General features: G+C 51.6%; 2 protein-coding genes across 2 annotated transcripts in view; one reads left to right on the top strand and one right to left on the bottom strand.

Moving 5' to 3' along the window:
• The first annotated feature begins 1,968 nt into the window (after positions 1 to 1,968).
• On the top strand, positions 1,969 to 11,801 carry GUCA1B (guanylate cyclase activator 1B). The gene is made up of 4 exons (XM_004739909.2): positions 1,969 to 2,175; positions 8,930 to 9,079; positions 10,618 to 10,738; positions 11,416 to 11,801. Exons 1-4 carry the CDS (start codon positions 1,969 to 1,971, stop codon positions 11,541 to 11,543), a joined length of 606 nt encoding a protein of 201 aa, XP_004739966.1. The 3' UTR covers positions 11,544 to 11,801.
• Positions 11,802 to 12,847: 1,046 nt separating this feature from the next.
• GUCA1A (guanylate cyclase activator 1A) overlaps positions 12,848 to 19,898 on the bottom strand; it is a 12,855-nt gene continuing 5,804 nt past the window's right edge. The window contains exons 4-6 of the mRNA XM_004739910.3: positions 15,140 to 15,289; positions 14,696 to 14,789; positions 12,848 to 14,411 (exon numbers count right to left, since the gene is read on the bottom strand). Of these exons, the coding sequence (XP_004739967.1) occupies positions 14,242 to 14,411; positions 14,696 to 14,789; positions 15,140 to 15,289 (414 nt within the window). The 3' untranslated portion in view covers positions 12,848 to 14,241. The remainder of the gene's footprint in view (positions 14,412 to 14,695; positions 14,790 to 15,139; positions 15,290 to 19,898) is intronic.

The raw sequence follows: 19,898 nt of genomic DNA, 5'->3' as shown, positions 1-19,898 counted from the left end.
TGTCGCTATGCCATTTTTTGGGAAAAGAACATCTTCCACAAGGGGTTTTGTTAGAAGAGGAGCCAAATTAACACAGTAGCTAGAAAGGCAACCGGATGCGGTAGGCATAGTGCCTGGGACCCGCAGGATTTTTACTATCTTCTATATGTTTAATTTCTTTCAAAATCAGAAGAACGAGAAAAAAATGCAGTCTCGACTGGACTATGTTCATCTTTACACCAATGAGTGATAAAATATGTTTAATATTTATTAATATTTATTTACTCAGTTTTTATCTTATGACCCATGAAGGCAAAAGCGTACGGGCTCATTGGATGCCCCATAATGGGACCCTGACTGTGGAGTCAAGGAAGGATTTTTGTTTGGTTCTGTTTTTTAAAAGGTGATATTCAGGCAGTTTGCAGACAGGAATGATCCATTAGAGAAGGATAAGCTGAGGATGCAGCAGAGAAAGGGAATTATTTGCGGAGTGAAGTGCTTGGGTAGCTGGAGAGAGGTGAGACCTAGCAGAGGAGCCAACAGGTGGAGAAGAAGGAAAGGGACACCACCTCCACGGACCAGGAAGGAGGCGAGAGCGTGGGCACAGGTGCAGAGAACTCTCCTGGGAAGATGAAGTGTTCCTGTGATGCATCTAGTCCTGTCTGCAATGAAGTTTGTAACAAGGTCCTCAGATGGACATGGGAGTGAGCGGAAGGTTTGAGGTTTGTCTCAAAGCAGCTTGTGACTTCTGTGTCCAGGGGAGACACCAGTGAGTGATGGCAAGTGGGTTGAGTCGGACATGGCTTCAAAGGGACTAGCAGTTTTGAGGCAAAAAAGAGAAGAGTTGGAGGCAACAAGTAGGGAGGCGACTAGCCCTACTCTCCTGACCCCAAGGGACATGGGTGAGATGAAAAATCCCTGAGTGCCCTAAAGGATGACAGGAAGTGGAGCTCCTACTTCAGGAAGGGCAAGGACTTAGGAGAACATCAAGAGATTAGGGATGTACAGAGGCGGGGGTTATGTGAGAGAGGGGGTGAGGCCTGGAGGTGTAGAGAACAATTCAGGAATAGCCAGCGGTAGACAGCAGTGTTACCCCTAAGATGATGAGATTCATGGGAACGAACGACTGCTCCTACAACCTGGAAAAGTGCATCAAATCTTCTGGTTTCTTCAAGGTGTCATTTTACTATTACTTTAAAATAAGCACAAATATATAATTGATTTGAAAACAAATTTGCAGGACATTTAATATAAAAACAAGAAGAGACTTAGAGATATTTTAAGCCATCTCCCAGATTCTTCTCCTGTACTCACACTTGGGAAAGAAAGTAGGAGAAACCCTTTCTCTAGGTTTTGGGTGAAGGGTGTTAGAGGGAATCATTTGTCCTTTAAATTAGGAAATGGAAAATTTCCTAGACTCAAGGGTGTGGCTTGCTGGGACCGAGCTTGGGGACCTTCACGTCACAGATTCTGCTGCTTCTCACTGGACTGTGGGGAAGAGTGAGCCCCAGGTCGCCAGCAGGTTCTGTCTTGTGGGCTAGGAGTTGGTCTTGCTCCCTCTCTGGCCTTCAGAGTCCCCTGTGTCTCCAAGTTGGGCCTCTCTGGAGCAGCGTGGTGCCCAACTAAAGGAACAGGGAGCGTGTGTGTGGGGGGGGGGGTGTCGGTTTCCTGCCCGTCTTCCCCCTTCAGAATCTGGCTGAGTTACATGATTGACAAGACAGAAAGGAGGGGTGAGGCTGGGGGAGCTTAGCTGACTGGAGGTCAGACCTTCCAGAGGAATCTTCTAATGATCTTAGGGTGCTGAGCAGGCCTGGTCCCACCCCCCTGCCACCTGCCCTATACCGCCCATCGTGTTCAGTCGCCAGGAGATGAGGAAGAGGCTGGCTGAGCAGAGGAGAGGCAGGAAGAGGACCCTCTCCTAAGGCATTGATCAGCAGCAGCCCAGGAGGCAGCACAGAGCCTGGCTCCCTGACATCCCCCCAGGCCAAGATGGGGCAGCAGTTCAGCTGGGAGGAGGCGGAGGCGGCCGGTGAGATGGACGTGGCCCAGCTTCAGGAGTGGTACAAGAAGTTCGTGGTGGAGTGCCCCAGCGGCTCTCTCTTCATGCATGAGTTTAAGTGCTTCTTCAAGGTCACAGGCAACGAGGAGGCCACCGAGTTTGTAGAGGGCATGTTCCGAGCCTTCGACAAGAATGGGGTAAGGAGGCACTGAAGGGAGGTTGGCGGCCAGCCTGCCTGGCTCATGTCCCTTTGAGCGGAAGGAGCACCCCTGTGGGAGGGAGCGCCCCGTCCCCAGGCGTCCCGCTCTTCTCTCCAATCCCTGTTCACCTGTTCTGTCTCTCTCTCCCCCACACTCTTCTCACTTCCCATCTTTCCTTCCCTCCTCTCTGTCTCACCTTCTCTCCCTCGGCCTCTCTACTCTTCCTGACTCCCTCTCTCCTCCTGCTGAGAGCTGAAGGCAAGCTGGGCAGAAAGGCACAAACGTCAGTCTGCAATCTGAGTGTTTTTGACCAAGGCTGTACAGCCTAAGGGCTTGGTTTTTCACACTCACCGGAGCCCCTGTCACTCTAAAGTTAAGGAGCTCAAGAGCTGTTCCAAAGGGCTGAGCTAGCTTGGTATAGACGGTGCGCTCCCCCTCATTGGGGTCATTGGAGTTGAGACCAGTCAGGTCTTCCCGCCCAGCGTGCTGGAGGGACCTCCTGGGCTGATGGGGCGACTAGACGGATGATGCAAAAGTCCTTTACAAGTCTCCAAGTCAGGGAAGAGTCCATGAAATTATCCAACCACAGGATTTCTGTAAGCCCCCCAGTGGTACCTACAGCTGAGAAGATGCTCTAAGTGTGCCCCTGGAGATTGAACTTAGAAACAGAAACCCCTTCATTATTGAAGCTCATCCATCCATTGCCTCCGTGATCCTTCAGATCGTTAGACTTGCCTCAAGTACTATTTCCATCCCCCAAATTGAGGGGCGGCTATTGGGTCTAGATAACCAATCTGGAGAAAGCCTCTATACCCTGCTTTTCCATGCATGGAGAGCTTCACTCTCTAGGCTGAGTCGCTGGGAATGCCCTTCAGGGCTGACCTTGGCCCCGGGACCAGTCAGCACCTGTCAGGGGCAAGGGAGGGTGCAGTGAGCATCCTCAGGGCAACAGAAACCTCCTTAGAGATGAACCCTATGAACTCCCTCACAGACAGAGTTTCACACTTCTCCAAGCTCCCCCGTCCAAGCCCATCGCAGCCCTCTTCATCATCCAAATTAAATGACAACACAACTAGGACAAAAGGAAGTGAAACGGTTTGGCCAAGATTATAGACTGAAGGGTCCTGACTCCCCATCAATGTGCCTGCTCAGAAGGCAGTTTGTTTTTGGTTTTGTTGTTTTGTGTTGTTTTGTTTTGTTTTGAGAAAGAGAAAATGATTTTTAACTAAACAGCTCATACGTGACAAGACTTACTATCATAAATATATCACTATTCCCCATCTCCACCTAAAAATTCAGTTCAACAACAGCTCAAGATTGAAAAGGGATTGTCAAGTTTCATGGGCGTAATATGGCTGTACCCCTTATAGCTACCTCATCTCTTCTTACAAATTAGCGCATGATAGGCATCGATTGCTTTTTTCCTATCATTATAACTTTTTATTTTTTTTTTAAAGATTTTATTTATTTGACAGACAGGAGTTACAAGTAGGCAGAGAGGCAGGCAGAGAGAGGAGGAAGCAGGCTCCCTGCTGAGCAGAGAGCCTGACGTGGGATTCGATCCCAGGACCCTGGGATCATGACCTGAGCTGAAGGCAGAGGCTTTAACCCACTGAGCCACCCAGGCGCCCCTATAACTTTTTTAAAAGATTTTATTGATTTATCTGAGACAGAGAAAGAGCACAAACAGGAGGAGAGGAAGAGGGAGAGGCAGAAGCAGACTTCCACTGAGCAGGGTGTCTCATGTGGGGCTCGATCCCAGGACCCCCAGATTATGACCTGAGTAGAAGGCAGATGCTTAACCGACTGAGCCACCCAGGCGTCCCTATAACTTTTATTTTGATAGGATTTCTAATTTGTACCAAGTTGGAAGAACAGTGTAAGTGACTCCCAGGCACAGTTTACCCAGTTGTTTACATTTTGCCTCATTTGCTTTGTGTGTGTGTGTGTGTGTGTCGTTCTCTTTTAGAGAAAGTTGAAGACATCATGCCCTTTTACCACTAAGTATTTCAGTGTGTTTTTCCTAAGAACAAGGATGTTCCCTTAAATTACCTAATACAAAGATCAAACTTAGGAAATTCAAGGGCACTTGGGTGGTGCATTCAGTTAAGCGTGCAACTCTTGGTCTCTGCTCAGGTCATGATCTCAGGGTGGTGAGATGGAGGCCTGCGTCAGGCTCTGTGCTGTGTGTGCAGTCTGCTTCAGTTTCTCTCTCCCTCCCCCACTGCTCATGCTCTCTATCTCATTCTCTCAAATAAATAAATAAATCTTTTTTTAAAATCAGGAAATTCCACATTGACCCAATTCCATGACTTAATCCATATTCAAGTTTTGTCAAATTGACATGTGATGTGTTCTTTATAGCTTCCTTGTTTGCTTTCCTTTCTTTCTTTCTTTTTTTGGTTTGATCACACATTGTGTTCACTCGTCCAGTCTTTTTTTTTTTTTTTTAAAGATTTTATTTATTTATTTGACAGAGAGAGATCACAAGTAGACGGAGAGGCAGGCAGAGAGAGAGAGAGAGGGAAGCAGGCTCCCTGCTGAGCAGAGAGCCCGATACAGGACTCGATCCCAGGACCCTGAGATCATGACCTGAGCCGAAGGCAGCGGCTTAACCCACTGAGCCACCCAGGCGCCCCTCGTCCAGTCTTTTTAGCCTCTAATTCAGAATCTTTAATCTCAGCTTTTCTTTGTTTTATTTGACCCTGACATTTTTGAAGATTGCAGGCCAATTAATTTTGTAGAAGGTCTCACACTTTGGGTTTGTTCAGTGTAGCTTTGTGATTAGTTTCAGGTTTTCTGTTTCTGGCACAGGTGCCCCAGAGGTGATATCACGTCCTTCTCATATGTCAGGGGCCTATGATGTTGGTCTGTCCCATTGCTGAGTGGTTAACTTCCATCATTTGGTTACATGGTGTCTGCCAGTTTCCTCCACTGTAAAGTTACCATTTTTCCTCTGTAATTAACAAGCATTTTACAGGAAGATACTTTGAAACTATGTGAATATCCCGTGGCTCCCCCAGATTTTTATCTCCTAAATTTGGCATCCACCCATAATTTTCTTTCTTTCTTTCTTTTTTTTTTTTTTTTAAGATTTTGTTTATTTATTTGACAGAGAGAGGGCACAAGCAGGGGGAGCGGCAGGTAGAAGAAGCAGACTTCCCGCCCAGCAGGGAGCCCCTATGTGATGCTCAATCCCAGGACCCTGGGATCAGGACCCGAGCCAAAGGCAGACATTTTAGCCAACTGAGCCACCCAGGTGCCCCCATCGATAATTTTCTAATTCTACCATCCCTTCTTTATCAGTTGGAATTCTACTACTAAGGAAGAGCTTTCCTAGACATTTGTTAAGTTCCTCTGTCAGAGATGGAGCCCCTCCTTCTTTTCTTTTCCCACTTAGTTTCTGTCTCCAAACCCACACCCATCTCCACTCCCCGTGTTGGCACTGTTCTTACATTAGTGAGTCTCATTTCTGGGCAATTGGTCTGAACTCTCTGAGGCAAGTAAGATCGAGAAGTCATAGATCTAGCTCACACGTCAGTTCCAGGGGGGATAGAAATGGGGGCCTGGAGGAGGCAATGAGGTCGGAGCGCCTGTCTCTGCCTCTCCCTGTAACACTCTTCTCTCCAGTGGTTGCCCTGTGATGCACTGGGATGGAAGAAAAGGGTGGTGAAATCAAATGTCATTCGGGATCCTTATGTAACCTGAAGTAGGGTCAGGGCTGGTGCGCAAATATGGCCAAATCAGGGAGAAATGGGGCAGCTAATCCCACAGAGCAGATCACACGCCTGTCACTTCTGCTCCTGCTCTTGAGTCGACAGAAGCATTTATTCCCATCATCTTCCCGTTGCCTCTGTGGGTAATTGAAGCTGACGAGGGCCGGGCACACAGGATGAGATTAGTCCTCTCTGGGAGCTTCCCAGGACTTGTCCTGGGGCTGAAGAAACATTACAGGTGAGGTCACCCCACAGGAAGGACCGCACTATGGTGTGCCTCATAGGACGCAAGGGCTCATTGTGGAAACCATAGCATGCTGAGTTTAGGATGCTGTGAGAACAGAATGTTCTAGACAAAGAATGTGGGAGAATCTATAGGTTGGAGAGTAAGGATTTGTCAGTCGTTTTTTGCTGGTTTGTTTTTCTCTCTGTGGTGCTAGATATGAGGCTCATTTTTCAGACCATAATAGGCCTTAGAGTCTATTGGACTCTAAGAGACTATTAGACTCTAGAGAGGAGAAGGAAAGTTCTTCAACTTGAACTAGAGAAGATCTGTAGCTTGAAAGGCTCTGCCGCTTCCTAGGTGGGTTTTCCTTGGGCAACTTATTTAACCTCTGAGCCTCAGCTTCCTCATCCATAAAGTGGGTATAACAAACCCAAGGGGGAAAACGTATGTGACGTAGATGGTTCCTACCTGCCATTTTACATACATTTTTTTCTACTCTTATTAAAAAAGAAATATAAGATTGATGTTCAGTAAGCTTAATACACAATTACTAATGAAAATAGCCTTTGAAAGAACAACTCACCAGTCATCGCATTGTACACCTTAAACTCACACAACATTCTCTAAAAGGCTGTATCTGCAATTATATCTCAACAAAGCTTGGGGAGGGTGTATGGAAACAAGCCAGATAACCTTCGGTGAGTGAGGAGAACAGCGAGGGGCGGTTCGTGCTCAGCAACAGCAGAGAAGGAAGCGTTGATGCGCTCAGCAGCTTGGGCTGAGTGAGCAGCCCAAGGGCATTGTGCTGAGTGAAAGCGGCCAGTCTTGAAGCTACACACTGTGACCCCATGTGTATACCATTCTCCAAGTGGAGACACTGTAGTGCTGGGGACCAGCTCAGCGGCCGCTGAGGGTTACAGTTGGAAGAAGGATGTGACTAGTAACACAAGACAATGTCCTCGGGTTGAGTTACACCTGTCTACACATATGACAAAACCTCAAATGGCAGACTTACACACAAGGTGCATTAAAGACTAGTGAAAAATGAGACCAAAACAATCATTGCTAAGAATGCACCTTAAAAAAGTTACCAACTATCTAAGAAAGCCTACCTATACACAAAGATGTTCGTTGCATAATGCAAAATATTAAACCCGTGTTCAGCAAGAGGGACTGCAGAGTACCCCTCAAAAAGATAAAATGATTTCAAATAATTTTAAAGACATGGGGCATTTTAAAACAAAAACCCAGGAGATAAAACCATAGCTCCAGTCTGACCTCAATTAGAGAAATACACGGTGGGAGGTAGGGGGACCAGAAATCATCCCACAAAAGGTGTTGAGTAAGACACCTGGGGTGTTGAGGCGGGCTTGTTTTGCTTCCTTCTTGGTTTGTCAGTAGGCTCTTTTCTAGTTGCCTCGTATTCTGTCGTGTTCTGTGGCTCACACCTTGCTTGCCGAAGCGCCCCTTGATCTGGGGGTAGGGCTCCCAAGCGGCAGGGCCCAGGGGGACAGGGGTGCTCTGGGCCAGCGATGTCATTTCCAAAGCCCTGTGCCTGACAGCCACTTCCGGGAGAGTGATGACTTGGGTTCTGGCTTTGGAGAGCTGAGGTCTCCGCCCTCAGAAGCAGGAGCTCCTGAAAGTGGGAGCACCCTGTAAAACTCAGCCTGACCAGCCCCCTGCAGACACCACCAGCAGCAGCCTCTCACCTCCAACTCAATCGGCCTAGAAGAACAAGAAGCAAGTGCTCCCTGCCTCGTTTGCTGCTTTTGGAATCATTGTCACCACATTCTTTTTTTTTTTTTTAAAGATTTTATTTATTTATTTGACAGACAGAGATCATAAGTAGGCAGAGAGGCAGGCAGAGAGAGAGAGGAGGAAGCAGGCTCCCTGCTGAGCAGAGAGCCCGATGCGGGGCTCGATCCCAGGACCCTGGGATCATGACCCGAGCCGAAGGCAGCGGCTTAACCACTGAGCCACCCAGGCGCCCCTGTCACCACATTCTTGATAGGAGTTTCGGTGACCTGGGCAGTGACCCCAGAGGCAGACCGCGTGCCCCCCTTCCTTCTGGGTGGTTAGTCCCTGAGTCCTGACTCTCCTTGCCCCTTCCTGGGTGGGGGTGGAGGAGGCCTGTCCTGCAGGAAGGGTAATGCCCATCTGAGCCTAGACCACAACAGAGCTGGAGCCAAGGCCTGTCTGCCTTCCCTCGGGCTCAGAGTGAATGAAAGGACAAAGGACATTTTTAGTGTGAGCGTGGCTTTCTAATCTTCCAGAACTGCCTTAGACCCAAATTGAAATTAAGTCAGTCATGTATTTGTAGATTCATACATATTCATAAGACCTGACTGCACAGAAGTGGCGCTGTGCAAAGCACAAAGGAGAGACAAAGGCCATGGAAGCCCCTTGTTTCTCCAGGAGCATATGACACAGCTAGAAAATGAGACACACACACGCAACGGCTGAGTGAGGCCCCAGAGGGAGACCCGAACTGCGCGGAACTGAGTAGAAGGCCCCTGGATGCTAGAAGAGGGAGTGAGAGAGACCACTGTGCTGAAGTGGTCGGAGAAGGAAGGCTTCCTAGAGGAGGCAACCCTTGAGCTGGCCTGGTGGAGTGGTAGTGTGGGGAGATGCCCGATCGGGCAAGGATGCTGGGCTGGAGAACACCCATGAGCGAAGCCTTAGAGGCCAGGAGGATGGCTGGAGGCCAAGCCCCGAGTGTGTGGGGATGGACCAGCCAGAATCGGGCCACCACTGCGCTTGGGGGGAGGCGGGATGGGCCTCACAGCTCGCGTTCCCACTCCCACCGCAGGACAACACCATCGACTTCCTGGAGTATGTGGCAGCCCTGAACCTTGTGCTGAGGGGCACCCTGGAGCACAAACTCAAGTGGACCTTCAAGATCTACGACAAGGACTGCAACGGCCGCATCGACCGCCAGGAGCTGCTCGACATTGTGGAGGTGAGAGGGGCCCCTGCAGCTGGGGGTGGGGAGTGGCACTGGAATCCATCAGAGGGTGCTTTCCCATCTCAGAGTTAGGCTAGAAATCAATTACAAAAAGATACCTAAAAATTCCCCATCTGTTTGGAAATAAGGCAACACACTCCCAGATAGTCCAGAAATCAGAGAAATTCTATCACACCTAGGCACACCAAGTGTTTTGAACGGGATGATAATGCACACGTAACAACAAAACTGGGAAATGTTGCCAACACTAGGCTGGCAGAGGCTTTTTAGCCCAAAATGTATATGCCAGAAAATGAGAGGCTGGAGATCAATGATCTTAGAAGTCATCTCAGGAAATGAAAAAAGAAACAGGGGCTCACGGGTGGCTCAGTTAGTTAAGAGTTTGCCTTGGGCTCAGGTCATGATCCCTGGCCGACAACCAGCTCCCTGCTCAGTGGGGAGTCTGCCTCTCCCTCTATCCCTCCTCCTGCTCATTCTCTCTCTCACTGATAAATGAATAAATAAAATCTTAAAAAAAAAAGAAAGAAAGAAAGAAAAGAAGAATTGAGAAAAAAGAAGAGTAAATTAAACCCAGAGAGTAGAAGAAGGGAAATACTAAAGAGCAGAAATGAATGAAATAGGAAACAAACACATAGAGAAGAAAAGTCAACAAAACCAAAAGCTGGTTCTTTGCACTATGAACCACACTGACAGCAAGAATGAGCAAGGAGGAAACCGTCCCTAGTATAACTCGGACTGACACTGGACCCGATCAGCCTGTTCCTCCCCAGAACTGTACTCCCGAGTAGGGCTTGTCCACCCAGGTCAGAGACAAAGGGGTCCCCTCCGGGTAGTTCTGTGGTTTGCCCAAGTTCATCTCTCCCAGGAGGTGCTGGGGCTGGCTGTAGCTCCGGGGTTCCCAGACCCTGTCTGTGGGGCCCACCGTGTCCCAGGTGCCACGCTGGGCTGTGAGACCCTGGGGCGGACAAGACAGGCCTCTATAGGCAGAGCGCCCTGTCAGGGAACTGAGGAAAACCCTCACATGTCTCTGTGTCTTCACCACTTCCCTTCACCAATGGTGCCTCACAGGGAGGGAACACAGGGCAAAGGAGAAACCTGTTTTTCCCTCCAGTCCAAACCCCCGTATCTCCCATCATCCTATGTTACACACACGCCCATAAGTACACTCCATGCTCTTCTCCTCTCGGGCTCTCCCTGTGTGTCAAGTGGAGTTGAGACCACCACAGAGCAGGGTACCTCCCTCACCGAAGGGTTTTGGGTTCACTCAGATGCTCACAGGGGAAAAGCCACTGGCATCAGGCTGAGGGAGCCTGTGAGGCCTGACACGCAGTTGGAACTAGGCTCTAGGCTGGGTCAGTTTTTATTAGGGTCTGGGTCCTGTGGGCCTAAGATGCACCCGCTGGCAGCGGAGGGTGGACAGTGCTGGGGATGCAGGGCTGAGGGCCTGGGGTCCTGGCAGCAAGAGGGAGGGAGCACGCAAGGTCTCAGGGTGGTATGGGTGGGGGGGCCCACAGCCTGGTTTTCTCCCACAGGCGATCTACAAGCTGAAGAAAGCCTGCAGGGTGGAGATGGAGTGTGAGCGGCAGGGACAGATGCTCACCCCCGAGGAGGTGGTGGACAGAATCTTCCTCTTGTTGGATGAGAATGGAGACGGTAATGGGGGGCAGAGGTGGGGGGCGGCCCACTCCACAGCACCCCCAGGCCCTCCACCTCCCAGCCACGGTTTCCTCATCTGTGAGCTGTGGGCAGAGAGGAGGACATGACGTAACAGGGATGTCACTGGCTCGTGAGGTTGGAAAGAGGGATGGACGCTCCCACCAGAGCCGCTGATGGAAGCTGGGCAGAGCGCTGTGAAAGAGTAGGAGCTCAGGAGTCAGGCAAGCCATTTCCCCACTCGGCCTGGACTCAGCTTCCTCATCTGGAAGATGGGGAGAATAGTAATTCCGAGGAATCAATGAGGGGAGGTGTTTGAGAGAAAGGCATGGGGTAGGCCCCCATTCAGGCTACTGAGGCCCTCTGCCCTGTGGCTTGACACCTCCGGCTGACTGGGAACACACCCAGAAGAGCCCTCAGGAGCATTTTGAAGGGGCCAAAGTAAACACAAATTCATTTGCAAAGCCAGTCCCTTTAAGGAATCCTGGAAGCTTCCAGGAGACTCTGGGAGAAGGGAGAATTAACCGGCCTGGTGGGCCCCAGACTGCGGGCTCATTTGTGTAAGAGGTGTAGCTTGTCTGAGAGGCTGCCCCCTGCGAGTGGAGGCCTCTCTCCTCTTGCCCCCAGCCCCATTTCCTCACCCTCCCGCACCACCATCTCTCCTACCCCTCCCTCAGGCCAGCTGTCTCTGAATGAGTTCATGGAAGGTGCCCGTCGGGACAAGTGGGTGATGAAGATGCTGCAGATGGACGTGAACCCCAGTGGCTGGATCTCTCAGCAGAGGCGGAAAAGTGCCATGTTCTGAGGAGTCGGGCGTCCTGGGAGCCCAGTATGTGTCCACAGGCCCCTCCAGGACTCCAGGCTCACCAGGTTTCCCGAAGAGCCAGAGGGTCCCTGGCTCAGCCTGCTTGTGCCCACTCTTATCTGGCGCCCCCCTATGAAAGGGACTGGGCCGAGGCGGGTGGCTAGGGGCTCTTGGCCTAAAGTGAGAGGACACAGTCCGAGGGCAGGATTTACCCGGGAGGCGAGGAGAACCGGCTTCCTCTCTCCTTTCAGCTGCTTCTGGGGAAAGTGTGCTTCGGCTGGGTGGTTGTGGGGCGTCCACAATTTCCTACCTGGTTCCTACCTGGAAGCAGGGGAATACTGAGGGATGGGGGTCCCCTAGACTGCCCCCACAGTGGGAAGCCGGGGGCTGGAAAGTGTCGCATCTGAAGAAAAAATAGGACTTGGGCCTGAGTCCTGGATCCTAAGGAGTTCGTGGGGAGGTCTCTCGCCTCCCCCTTCCAACTTGTCTTCACCAGGGGTGTCCGCAAGGGAAAATTTCAGCCAGTAAGGCGCTGGTCTCCAGGCCCTCTGTCCTCAGAGGGATGGGCTGTGCTCAAAGGAGCTGTTTCAGCTCTGCCCCGGTGTGGCTCCTCCAGCCACACACCCACACAAACCTCCTCTCCCCCTCCCTGCCCCTCATCCCACACCTGCCTCTCCCATTGACCCAAGATGGCCATTTCTCTCTCCCTAACCTCAATTATCATCTCTGTGCACTGAGCAAGTTGGACAAACCAGGCGGTTTTTTTATTTTTTATTTTTTTAGATGTGAAGTTATTTTGTCATACAACTCTATGTGTAGCCTCAGTGTACAAACTAGATTTAAAGGGAGTTGTTCTGGTTGAACTGGGCGGGGGCGGGGGGTGGGGGAGCAGTGAGGAACTCAGAACAGGAACATCTTTGAAGAGATGTGTTTTTATGTTGATGGATGAAAAATAAAACTCACCTACTGAACTGCAGTTTCTTAGGCATGATATTCATATAAAGTTTCCTTTAGGGGCGCCTGGGTGGCTCAGTTGTTAAGCCTCTGCCTTCCACTCAGGTCATGATCCTTGCTGGGCAAGGAGCCTGCTTCCCCCGCCCTCTGCCTGCCTCTCTGCCTACTTGTGATCTCTGACTTGTGATCTCTGTCTGTGAAATAAGTAAATAAAACCTTAAAAAAAAAATAGTAGGGGGTCCTGGGTAGCTCAGAGGGTTAAAGCCTCTGCCTTCGGCTCAGGTCATGATCTCAGGGTTCTGGGATCGAGCCCCGCATCAGGCTCTCTGCTCAGCAGGGAGGCTGCTTCCCTTCCTCTCTCTCTCTGCCTGCCTCTCTGCCTACTTATGATCTCTGACTCTCTGTCAAATAATTTTTTTTTTAATCTTAAAAAAAAAAAAAGAATAGTAATCAAGGTGGACACAGATCAGCCCAAACATCAGGAAGGTGGTGTGGGCCTGACATTGGGGAAATGTCCTAATTCTGTTCAAATAACCTCCCACCTCCCACCTTCAGGATTTCCCAAGAGGCAGCCACCAAGAGAAGACGTGGAAATGTCAGCTCCCTTTTCTTCCAGGCTGCCCAGGGCATTGATCTCCACCTTCCTGCCAGGTCTGTGCTCAGGTGTTGGCTGACTTAACAGCCTGAGGTGGTCCCAGTGATTACTAGTAGGACCCTCTCTTCCCCAACCCCCTCCCCATGGCGAGAGGGTGCCTCTCAGCAAGCTGGAGCTTCATTCCTCTTGCCCCTTGTTTTCTCTCTCCTACCCTTGGATTTTTATTCACTCCTTGTCCTTCCCCCACACCCAACAGAAGCAAAGTCTCAAAGCCCAGAAGGAGCATCTTTGCAAAAATAAGCCCAGCTGCTCCAGCCTGTGTCTCTCCCCAGGTTCTTGGAGAGGTATTCCCAAAGCTGGGGCATGCAAAAAACGGGAATGGGGCCCACCTGTAACTAACTGCCTGCCCCACTTCCCAACTGGTGTCAAGTATCACTGCAGCAAGAGGGATTTAAGTTAGACCCGGGGCGGGGGGTGGTCAGGACACTTGCCACAGGCAGTGAGACACAGAACTGTGGGAAACCCCAGGGCCCTGCAGGCCACTGCAGGGCCAGCGCGGGAAGTCAGGGTGCTGTGCTATCACTTCTGAACAAAGACAGAGTTCCTCTGGATAAATGAGGACTTTCTGTAGTATCCTAGCTTCTCTTCCCATATTTTATTATACTAATGCTTAGCCTGTTAGTTCCTTAGGGATTCTCTTCTTGATGTGTCCAACATCTAGTGTTCCTACAAAGGAGGTGTATGATAAACGCTTGCAGAAGGGAGGAATAAATCAACACACCATACAAGTAGGCTCCGGTGCTGGGGTGCAGGTCGGGTGTGTGATTGCAGCATCCGATCTGTAGGATTCCATCAGGGTCCCTGAAAGCCCAGCTCCGAAATAGGGGGACTGGAGCATCTCACTGGGGAAAAGCTGGGGAAGTCCCTGAGGGTCACCCAGGAGGGGCAGTCACCACCAGCTGAGTCATGCACAGGGTTCAGGAACCACCCTTTCAGACTCCCACCCCTGCCCTTCTGGCCCACCCATCCCACACCCCAAAGAGGGGAGCTGAGCCTTTGAGTTCAGCAAACCACATCTAGTATTACAGTGACGACCTTAGGCACCAACACACGACCCCTCCCCAGTACAGAATCAGCCCAGCAGTGGGCTCAGCCGGCTGCCTCAGTCTCCCCACCGCCTGCCCCCTCCCCACCCTCCTCCTCCTCGCGGTTCTGGAGCCTGCGCACGATGCGGGTGAGGTCCAGGCTCCGTGTCAACGTGTCCAGGAGCATCTGGTCCTTCTGGACGCCCTCGATGAACTCCTCCAGGGACAGTTCCCCTGGCGTACAGAGAAAGGGAGTCAGGGGGAGGGTGCTCCCCGCTTCCCGGTAGCATGGAGGGGGGCAGAGCCAATGAGAGGGGAAGCGAGGCTGTGAGGAGGGGAAGCGAGGCTGTGAGGGGGGGGCGGCTAAAGGAGCCAGAGCCAAGGTCTGGTCCAATGGTCCCTAAAATCCTACTCTTGTGCCTGGGGCAGGGGCAGATGGAGGATGTGGCCAGCAGAGGCCCCGCCCCTCTCCCACGCCCCCCCACTTCCCACAGCGGTCCCCATCCCAGATTCCTCACCATCCCCGTTGACATCAATCTTGGAGAACACTGTATTGGTGAACTCTTCGGCACTCATGGTGGAGTCGCTGCAGGGGTTAATGGCTCGGATGGCCTGGGGAGAAGTGAGAGGACCCATCCTAGCTCAGCCTCAGTGGTGTCAGAGCAACAGACTGGGCTCTAGAGGCAGCACTGGGGTTTAAGAGCTTGTCTCCGTGCAGATGGAAAAATGGAGGCCCAGAGGCTGGACTGCCTGAGGCCGGGTCATGCTACCCATCCCACCCACACTCCTCCCCCCATCCCCAGCCCTGCGCCAGACGCTCAGTCCCAACCCTGCCCCCTTCTGAGACTGCAGTTCTTCCTGCTGAAGACCCATCATGCCTGCCGGCCCTCAGGCTGCCTGTCCGCTCCGGTGGGCCCTGCTGCTGCCTCTGCCCCGGCCTGGCCCTCTGCACCTAGAGTTACCCGGATGATGGTGAGCAGCTCATCGTGGTCAATGCATCCGTTGCCATCGACGTCGTAGAGCTTGAAGTACCAGCGCAGCTTCTGTTCCACTTTCCCCTTGAGGACCAGGCTGAGCGCAGCCACGTACTCCATGAAGTCAATGTAGCCGTCCTGGGCGGGAGGCACAGCCCCTTGAGCCCGATCTCCAGAGGCCCCAGGAAGGCCAAGCCCACGTGGATCCCCGTGCCCTTCCTGCTTCAGTCCTGCCACTTCTGTCCCCGCCTCCAGGCAGCCCACCAAGCCTGCCCCAGAGGCTGCCAGCAGCTTTGGTAAACCACCCGTCTCCCGGGTTGTAAATGGTGGTGTTCTCTCTGTACTGGCACTTTGGTGCCAGCGGTCACTGGCTGCTCCCCTGTGATTCTCCAACTGGAGCCCTTCCAGTTGCAAGATGTGTTGGTGAAGGAAGAGGAACAAACTGCCAGGGAAAGTTGGGGTCTTTGGAGCTGGGGAGAGGGCAAGTAGTAGATAGGGAGGACGGAGCACCTGTCTTATTCTTCCCTTTATTCTTCAAACTTCACTGAGCACCTACTATGCTCAGTGATAGAGGCTTCAAAACTCAGTAAGATATGACCCCGGTCCTGATGGGAGTGCAGTACTGGGATGCAGGTTTGAATCTTGCCTTCACCCTCTCAAAGCTATGGGATCTGGGGCAAGCACTCAGTGTCTCTGGCCCTCCATTTCCTCATCCATAATTCTAATAGTACCTACCTCTGTGGGACTGCGGTGGGAGTGGGTGAATTTATATGTCTAAAGCACTCAACACTGCCTGATGTACAATAAACACTGAGGAAATGGCAACCCTTACTACACGTACTAGAATTGTTTCTATAAAGAGATCATTAGGGCACCAGGGTGGCTCAGTCGATAAAATCCCCACCTTCAGCTTGAGTCATGATCCCAGCATTGTGGGATCAGGTCCCGCATCTGGCTCTCTGCTCAGCGAGGAGCCTGCTTCTCCCCCTCCCTCTGCCTGCAGCTCTGCCTACTTGCGTTCTCTCTTTGTCAAATAAATGAATTAAAAATCTTAGAGAGAGAGAGAGGTCAGTATGCCAGTGTGATGAAATATAGTGACAGCACATCTGGACGGGACATTATGGAATCCCAGAACAAGATCACCCAGCTCTGCCAGGACAGAGACCAGAGGAGAGGCTCAAGGAGGCTTCCTGGGAAAGGTGATGCCCTCTTGAGTCTGAGAGGGGTTGACCATGCCAGAAGGTGGCACAAGACATGCCTGGGGGCTATTTCTCCAGGGCCCCCCAAATTTCATAGGCTGACCCACTGTCTGACCCTGCCAGTCCCACCGGGGCGGGGGGGCGTCAGGGAAGTGGGGAACATAGGCCTGCCTCTGCCCATCTCGCCCCTGAGTGAGGCTGGGAGAGGGAAGTCTGTGCTTTACAGAAAGGCTGAGCCCTCCTAAGGAGCACAGGCTCAGCATGTGAACTTGGAGTTCAGCCCCTGTTCCTTCACTTACTCACAACCCCGGCTCTGGAACTGGGAAGTTACCCAGAGGCACGTTTGGGGTCGGAAGGAAGACCTCTAACAGGCAGATTTGCCGCTGGCAAATGGGCCAGCCTGGTGTAGTAATGAGCTCCCCGTCACTGAAAGCATGCAAGCAGAGGCTGGAGCACTGTCATTAAAGATTTGGCAGAGGCTGGGCAGGATGGCCTCTGAGGTCTGGCTCTGTGCCCCCCGCCCCAGGCCTCAGGTGAGGTCTCGATGAGCCCGAGCCCCACAGTGGGTGCTGAGGTCATAGTGAACATTCGTGTGGTGCTTCCCTGTATTCACAGGCTTTCACATAAGCCTTAGCTCATTCCATCCTTGCCCGATCCATGCCCGGGGCTGTCCTCAGAACAGAGTAAGGCCTCCCTTGCCACAATGCTCAGAGAAGCAAGAAAAACGGCCAAGGAGGTCTCCCCTGGGTAAGAGGTCATGGGACAAGGACACTTTGGTTTTTCATTTTTCATCTCTCTCTACTGTAGGAAATGTTTATAATGAGCTTTCACATAATTACAGTGAATAATTTTAAAAATTACTTTCATAGTTTGTTTTTTTTTTTTAAATGGCAAAAAAGGAGCAATGGAAAATTATGGGCTCTTGTGCCAGAAAGAGCTAATTGATGTCTTAGGAGAGTGCAGCCTTGGACAAGTCTCGGTTCCGCAGCTGGACACTGGGAATGACAGGGCCTGCTTTTCAAGACCTCGGTTTGGGTGAGATTCCATAATGATACCACAATGACACTAACTTCTTTCTAGTGCCTCTCGCTCAGTGTTTTATTTGCTTTCCTCCTTTAATCTCATGACCACCCCTGGGAGGTGGGAGTTTGGTCCCCATTTTCGGAGGAAAGCTGTTGTGAGGAGGAATTAGACCTCACAACCAGTGAATGAGCAAGCCTTGGCTAGAAGCTGGGTGGCCTAAACCCCACTGGGCCTCAGAGGCAGGGGTGAAGATTTACATTGATTTGTGTGTACCTGTGTGAGTGCTGGGCACGGCCAAGCCCAGGCAAAACTTTGAAGCAAGCGCCTTTGAAGGCGCTTATCCCCACCGAGGCACACTCCCCACTCAAGCTTCTGCTTCCCTCAACCTTGCCCTTCCAGCACAGTCCACAGGATCTCGCTGCCTGTCAACTCAGGGGCGGGCTGGCCAACCTTTTCTGTAAACGACCAGATCACAAGTATTTCAGTCTGGGTGATGTGTAAACAAGTGGGTGTGGTGTGTTCTACTGAAGCTTCACTTACAAAAATAGGCCTACAGGCCATCGTTTGCACAGACCCATTGAACTTCCCGCTCCATTGTCCCATCTCTCCGCTGACCTGCTGGGCCCCTAGCTTTGCACACGTGACAATAGATAGAAGGCAATAGTGCCCAAAGTGAGATTTACACCGTTGGTGTATGTGAGGTCCTTTAAATGTTACAGAGATACTCTTCATTGTAATAATTATGTGTTTAAATTCATGTGTATTAGAAAACACAGAATTGCCCAAAGAACTCATGGTTTCTCAGATAACAAATACTCGTTAAGCCCCTACCCACGTCCAGGCATCGTTCTAAGTGCTAGGGATGCAGCACTGAACCAGACAGACAAAAATCTCTGTCCTCCTGGAGTTCACATTCCAGTGAGGGAGACAGACAGCAAACATAGTGGCTAAGTGTTATTCAGCACGTCTTAGAAGATTAGACGTGCTGGGGGTGGTGGGACAGGAAATGCAAGGGTAGCGGCTAGCCCCAGTTAAACAGGGTTTCAACCAGGAAATTGGGGCAGGTGTCAGCGGGAAGGAGACTTCTAGGCAGAGACTTGTAAGGGGTGGGGTGGGGTGTGAGCCAAGCAGAATTTTGGAGGAAGAGGGTCCCAGGCATCAGAAAGGCCCTAAAGTGAAGGTGTGCATGGTGTAATCAAGAAAGTCAGGTCTGGGACAGAGGGGGCGATGCTTGCCAATACAGAGTTGGAGGGTTGTCCCTCCCTGGTGTCATCCTTGTGATTTTAGGGGGTCCTCCTGGAGATATGTCTTGATCCCAAGGGTTTCTTTAGCAGGTGAGAAGCTGAGATACTCCTGTGTATTTGAGTGTAAGGCGTTGAGGCTCAACCATTACTTTCCTCTCTCCTGTTCAGGAATTACTCCTCCTTGTGGGGAGCACTCGGGGGGCCCAGCAAGCTGAGCCCATCCCTTCTGGGCTCATGCCATGGGCTGCAACACTCTGTTCCCAGCAACCCTTCTAGGAAAGCCCGTGGGCTCCAGGATGCTGCCCTTGAGCTTGGGACTCAACACCCATAATCTGCTTTGGCCCCTTGACCTTAAATATTAGTGAGTTTTAAATAGCCTCTGAGCCCTAGCTGTCCTTAGAAGCCCTGCCCACAGTGGTGTTTGAACCCTCTGGGCGGTGGGGGGCCGAGAAAGCTCTGGGCAGCGTGTCCCCAGCTTGAAGAGGACACGTGGGAGAGTTTCAGCACACCCTGGGTGGGGCCCAACGGGGCAGGGAGACCAGGGGTCCTTCTACCACGGCATCTTGACTGAATTGCTCCAAACCAATGAAAGATTTGCTCTGGAAACTAACAAGCATCTTAACTCATGCTCTCAACATCCGGGAAAGATGCAGGTACTGAGCTAAGGGTGCTGTGGGAGAGGGGCTGGGTGCATGGTCATCCAGCTGATGAAAACCAAGCGCCCTAACTCACTGTGCCCAGTCCCCCTGGGTGCCCACCCCCCCAGCTGACAGGAAGTCCTCATCCCATGTCCCGCTGATGACTCAGGGACAATACCATTTGACCACCGTGCAGACCTTCAGACCCACTCAAGAGAAGGTAAGCTGAGGTCACTGGGCACTTTGGAGACGGGCGTAGCCTGGACATCCCAGTGGCCAGGCAGCCTGGCCTGTCCCCAGAGCATCAGGGATGGCTCATGTAACATGGGCCTGCCTGTGCCAGCCAGCAGGGGCCAGAGGCTTATCACCCTGCTCTCTCCTCTCCACTCCCCTTCCTTTTGGACCCTCTAAGGGCCTGGGCAAAAGCGCCAGGTATGACCTGAGCACTTAATAAGTGCTCGACCACTGTGTTGTAGGTGTTCACACCCGTTCTGGAGTAAACCGAGACACGCGTGTGTGGACGAGGCAGAGGAAGTCATTAGATTGGGTCTCCTGACACCCTAACCTGTGGACCTCTCTGTTCTTGCCTGGAAGGTGAGGGTGCAGACAGGGTCTGGTTCCTTTTTGAACCACCAGTGCCTGA

Source organism: Mustela putorius, unplaced genomic scaffold, assembly GCF_011764305.1.
Source record: "Mustela putorius furo isolate JIRA1106 unplaced genomic scaffold, ASM1176430v1.1 tig00003983_pilon_pilon_pilon, whole genome shotgun sequence".
Lineage (NCBI taxonomy): Eukaryota > Metazoa > Chordata > Mammalia > Carnivora > Mustelidae > Mustela > Mustela putorius.
The sequence above is the reverse complement of the archived record's forward strand: the minus strand, read 5'-3'. Positions and strand labels throughout refer to the sequence as shown.

What these genes read in the sequence shown, in the direction of transcription:
- GUCA1B (XM_004739909.2), top strand. Translation starts at nt 1,969, where the DNA reads ATGGGGCAGCAGTTCAGCTGGGAGGAGGCGGAGGCGGCCGGTGAGATG. An exon ending in GAGCCTTCGACAAGAATGGG is followed by an intron (nt 2,176 to 8,929) that starts GTAAGGAGGCAC and finishes CTCCCACCGCAG; the next exon opens with GACAACACCATCGACTTCCT. An exon ending in AGCTGCTCGACATTGTGGAG is followed by an intron (nt 9,080 to 10,617) that starts GTGAGAGGGGCC and finishes TTTCTCCCACAG; the next exon opens with GCGATCTACAAGCTGAAGAA.